Here is a 6,000-nt window from a genome sequence, read left to right on the forward strand (position 1 = left end):
AATAAATCTTGATGACTTCATATGTTATCAAAGAAAAATGTATATTTTAATTACTTTGTAACACATTCTAGATCCTCTACATTTGGCTTGGAAGAGGTTGTGATAATAACTTCATTAAAAATGTGCTTGGATATCCAAATTATTCATCAGTACCTCAAAAACTGGTAAGAACTTATTTTAAATCCAGCTAATACTTCCAAATATGAGGCTATAGATGAGTCATGCAGGCCTGGATATGAAGTAGTTCTCAGTCCTTATTAAAGATTGTCTGATTCTGATTCCCATCTTTATAATTTATTTTCTTATTTATGATGTAGTCAGTTCTCTAAGAATTTTGTTTATAGAAAGACAGCATTTAAATAAGATGAAAATAATAAATATAAATTATATTTTTATCACATATTCTGAAAGTGTAATAAAAATGTCACTGTATTAGATACAACAGCATATTATAAGTGTTTAATTTTACATTGCATTTTTTAGACACAGCTTCCAGAATTAGATAATATTTCTTCAGAGCGAACCAGGTCCTTTATATCTTGGCTGAAGGATAGTAAAACTTTAAACCCAGTACTTCAAGTAATTAAGTAAGTATTCCTATGTAGCATCCAAAAGGCAACATTGCTTATATAAAATAGGAAGTTTCTGGCAAATTGTTCTTTGGATAGCTTTTTAAAAGAATGTGTTCAGGAATGCTATGCATGTTTAAATCTGTAACTCCTTGGCAGGTTTATAAATTAGCTTATTGTTTACAAGAAAAGAATTGCCCAAATATTTCCTGAGTTGGTACATTTGAAAGGCATCTGTTATGAAAGCTGAAGAACAGTAGGTAGGAATTGAGAAGGATTGGTGGGCATGACTGAAATGACACTGGAATGTCTCAGAATATTTATCCAGCTTATTTCTATTGACTCCTGCAAACAATTTTTATTTTTTTCCTCCATGTTTCAGGGATGAAAGTCCAGCGAAGACGGACTTTCTTCAGCAATTAATTGAAGACAAGACAGAGGGTGCTTTTTCTTACTATGAATTTTTGCTTCACATTCAACAACAAGTTTGTAAGTGAGACGAAACAAATAGAAGGGGGGGAAATCCCTCTATGGACTTTTTATCCAAATGTCACCTGTCAGCGAAGCACACCGGAAGTGATTAAAACCAAGCATAGATTCTTTAGTATCCAGATACAAAGACTTCCAGTTGTGAAAGGACAAAATACACATTGCCCAATGAATTTACAATTCTGCTTTGTATAAAAATGATGGACATGACCCAATAGTAGTAGTATGTTTTCAGTTGGTTTTATATGCATTTCCAGTAGTGCAACACTATAGGTTTCTCCTTATTTCAAGCTGGTGATCATATGTGGCAGTGTGGAACAGTATTTATTAATGAAATCTAAAATCAGAGAGTCTCTTTCTCAACATCTTAACGTTTAATAGCCTTTCCAGATGATATCCAGCAGAGATGCCAAAAGGCAGTGCTCCATGTTGTTTATATCAATTTGTAAAAGAGATAATTCACTTTTGAAAGCTTACCATTTTCTCTGTGAAGAATATATACAATTTTAATACAACTTACAAAATTGTAGAAATATGTATAATGTACAGCAGCGTTAACATTTGTAAAAAAAAATTTTTTTTAAGGACTATGAATTGCTTGATTGCTGTGGTGCTGGTAGGTCAGTTACAAATCACTATCTCAGTTAAACAATAAGAGTTGGCTAGTGCATATTAAAACAGATCTGAATCCACATAGGAAAATGTAAACTTTGTAACTCATTTAATTGGTCCTTTTATGTGGATTTATTTATGATCAGCTAATTAAAAGTATTTGCTTGATCATGTGTTTTTATCTCTATGTGATTACTGCATTTTAAAAACCAATACCAAATTTGTCTTGCTGTATTAAAGAATGTTTAATATTTTATAGGCCTCCAGAGGGAATATTGAATTCAGGTTGGGATTTTGATTAGAGATATATTGGCTTGTGACACTAACTAGTGGCAGCTAGTGTCTTTTAGCCTTAGATTATTTTAGGTATTTTTGCAATATTTTAGAGTTCTTGATTCTTTGTTTTCTCATTCCTTCACCATAAGATGTTAAAGAAAAGTCCAACTGAACTTAAAAAATGGATGTTTCTCCAGCAGGTGATCCAAACATTTGCCTGCATTTTTCTTTTCTTTTTTAAAGTTAAAACTTTTGTGCACATAAAGTCTAAATAGGGCTATTGATTACACATTTGCATTTCATTTCTTAAAAATAATTAGAGCTATACAATGAAATTTTATTTTTAAAATGACTTCTTTTTTTAAAAGAGATAACAAGCACTAATATATTCTGAGAAATATCTATGTCCCAGTATGTTTCTACTTGTAACAATGTGTTTATGCAACAAAGTTGTTCAATTACTTTTCAATTTTGGCTTTATGAATAACCAGTCCGGAGACTACATTTTCAGTAACTTTTAGTAAAGCATGCCAAAGGATTTCTCAGAAAAAAAAATCAACTGCTTCTTCTATTTGTGGCATATTTTAGGTATGTATCGAAGTATGTTGCATCAGAATAAGAAGCACATACCTAATACTTTAAACTTAAACCATTCGTGTTTTGAAGAGATATAATGCCTCAAATATTTTGGTAAACAAATTGACTGAAAATGTATGTTATATGGAACCATAAATGTGTCAGATGCATTTAGTGTGATTTCAACAATTATTTTTTGAATAATTTCTTGTGGAGCTTAGTACTGAATATTTAGAAACATCCAAAGCCATGATGTATGGTAGATGAATCTGTAAAACAATACTTAAAGTTTTATTCTTCTATATTTTATATATAAAAATTGTCATGAAAAGTATACTTGAGCAGTATTTTGCTTTGGGTAAGGTGTTTGCTGCCTCTTAGATGGAAAATATTTAGCACTTGTAATCCTTCCTCATAGTTCAGTAGAACCAAAAACATAAAGATGGGTGAGTTCAGGTAAGTGCTACATAAAATTACTAGCTGAATTTCAGAATCATAAATTGTAAGAGTTTCTGCAAATAAAGGTCATTCAATGCCTTGTGATTAAAGATTCAAAAAAAGAGAGAATTGATAGAATGTCTTAGTTTTATTTGTGGTGCAGTCCTATATCTTATACCATATTCTACTCAGGAAAAAAAATGCTCCATTGAATTCAGTGGTAGTAGCTCCTCATTTAATTCTATAGACTTGTTGCCTCAATTCTGCTTATGCAATTTCTTTCACCACTTTTACTGGTTCTTAGAGGGTTATGCAGAAAAGATGAAGTTTGTGATAGCTTTGGTAAGTATCTCAAGTCAATGTTTTCAACTTTCTCCATAACTGCTAAACCAAATATTTGACTAAAATACTCCACAGGTTGATCAGATGAAAGTGGAGAATGGTGAGTTAATATCAACTCATTGGTTTTCATTTTGAAGCATGCCCTGGACTAAAATGTAGTTGCCCAGTAGACTGTACAAACCCAACCTGTATGGTTGATTTATGGTTAATGGGCTGATTTCATGTACGTATGTGCACATAGCCGCTGCCTTAAACACAATTTTGAAAATTAACCCTTTTCTAAAAGGTTCTATACTTGATGGATTCTTGCTTGATTTGAATTTAGTATTGATAATAAGCATGTTAACTGTTCAGCTCATTTTATATGTATAATCTTCATGCTAGCACAATATTTTCTGCTAAAATTGTAAATGTGAATCAATGCCTGAGCTGGGAAGGTAGTTTCTACTGCTAACTACCATAGGAGTGATCAGTTCTATTGCCTCTGAATCATTGTGACTGAGGTGATGAATTTATGCTTTGTAGTACCATGCAGTGAATACATTCACATAGGGCAGGAAAGCAGGTTTTTTTCTAGCTTGTTAATTCATTAAATTTTATGTATTTAGAGAAATTACATAAGCAGCAGTATTTGAAAGAATTCTTAGCTGAAGTTAATTAAGCTCAAGCTAGTTTATGCTCATTGAAATAAACCAGAATATTTTACTTAAAATCCAAATGTATTGGTTTTACTGATGTATGGCTGACATAGTGGAGGGCTATCATTATCACATTACATGTCTCTATTTAGAAGTAAAGGAGTTTGTAGTAATGTATATTAATGGTAGCTTTTTGTGTTTGGAAAGTATACATCCTTAACAAGCCATGTGTGAAGCTTGTGCTTGTATTTCAAAATGGAGATACAAGTATAGATATTCAAGCTGAACTGAGCTACTGACTTTATTCTCTGTATTGAGATAAGTAGAAGGGTTAAGCTTGCATATTAAAGAGAATCTTAAATGCCACTTATTTATTGTTGTTTTTTTTCCAAGAGTTCAGAATATGCATGTTTTAAGTCAAAAATGTCTGATCCAAAGTCAGCAATGTGTTGTATAATTAAATGGGTATGTATCTAACTGGTCCAGTTCTAACTATTGCATATTGTATTGGCTTGAGAACATAGATATATAATAATGAGTAGAACCCTATGTACAATTCTGTTCATCAGATATTGTTCAGTTAATAATTCCAGCCAAAAGTATGACATCAACCTACCTCTAATATTTTTGGATTCAGTAGGCATATTTGGAATTTTGTGGGTATGTTTTGCTATCGGAAGGCAGTCTATAGACTATATGTATCTACATTTTGATGTGAAATGTTTCACGTAGATAAACATAATTTATGACAAGTGAATCCAGTGGATGCAGTTTTGAATATGAATTGATAAAAATGGCTAAAATACAGTATAACTGCCTCTTGTGGGCCATACTGGTTCAACAGAATATTTAAAATGTGTGTATGGGGTATGTATACAGTATGTAGTTAGCTATTTTGGAAGTTTGTTTTAGGCTGTTGCCCAAAATATACAGGCAGTCCTCGACTTATGATCACAATTGAGCCCAAAATTTCTGTTGTTAAGTGAGACATTTGTTAAGTGAGTTTTGCCCCATTTTATGACCATTCTTGCCATAGTTGTTAAATGAATCACTGTAGTTAATAAGTTAATAACCCAGTTGTTAAGTGAATCTGGCTTCCCCATTGACTTTGCTTGTCAGAAGGTTGCAAAAGGTGATCAACACATGACCTTGGGAAACATTAATATAAACCAGTTGCCAAGCATCTGAATTTTGATCACATGTTCATGGGGATGTTGCAAAGGTAAGTGTGATAAATGGTCGTAAGTCTCATTTTTCAGTGCCATTTTAACTTTGAACAGTCACTAAATGAACTGTTGTAAGTTGAGGACTACTGTATATGATCCTTGACACTACTCAAAATAACGTCAGGAAAAATGCTTTGAGCCCCCCCTCCTCCCAAACTCCCCAAAATGTACAAATTTCATTTGTATTATCAAATCATTGACAAGTTTCTATTTTGTTGCAAGTAGGACTCGGCATACATTGGGATACAAATCCCCTGGAACACTTTGTGGACAATCACTTTAAACTGGTTGATGGTGAATCCTAGAGAATTAATTCCCAAATGGGAAACCAAATGCAAATTCACATTTCCAACATGGATTTGTTTCAAGTCAGAGTCTGAAGTGTGAGAAACTACTTACAGTATATTAAGCACTATGTTCTGAGTGTAACACAAAGAGATGGATGTGTTTTTTTTAAAAAAAAAAAGTCTTTTATTTTGATCATTTTCAGATATAGAATTGTACAAAATAATGTATTATGCACATAATAACACCATTTACAGCACTTTATGTACATATTTAGAACTAATCCCAGATTGTGTATTTTAGTTGGGAAGGAATGTGCATTGAAACCAAATTAAAGTGACTTAAGGTTAGTTTGTATATTCAAGGCAGATTATTTGAAAGAGAGGAATACAAGATATATCAAGTCAGTTCCCAAAGGCCAAACACAAAATGTTTTTGTTTTGTTTGTTTAGGGAAAATGTTATTGAACTTAGAAATGTTCAAAGGTAATGCGCCAAACAAGTAAGGAATAGTTTAGAAAAAAATTGCAACCAGTTCAATATTTAATGT

General features: G+C 32.2%; 1 protein-coding gene across 1 annotated transcript in view; it reads left to right on the forward strand.

Annotated features, from left to right (window-relative positions):
* SEC24B (SEC24 homolog B, COPII coat complex component) overlaps positions 1–4,305 on the forward strand; it is a 33,175-nt gene extending 28,870 nt beyond the window's left edge. Inside the window, exons 21-23 of the mRNA XM_015811099.1 lie at positions 72–164; positions 484–587; positions 952–4,305. Of these exons, the coding sequence (XP_015666585.1) occupies positions 72–164; positions 484–587; positions 952–1,066 (312 nt within the window). The 3' untranslated portion in view covers positions 1,067–4,305. The remainder of the gene's footprint in view (positions 1–71; positions 165–483; positions 588–951) is intronic.
* The last annotated feature ends 1,695 nt before the right edge of the window (positions 4,306–6,000 follow it).

Source organism: Protobothrops mucrosquamatus, unplaced genomic scaffold (assembly GCF_001527695.2).
Source record: "Protobothrops mucrosquamatus isolate PMUCROS unplaced genomic scaffold, P.Mucros_1.0 scaffold_4, whole genome shotgun sequence".
Classification (NCBI taxonomy): domain Eukaryota; kingdom Metazoa; phylum Chordata; class Lepidosauria; order Squamata; family Viperidae; genus Protobothrops; species Protobothrops mucrosquamatus.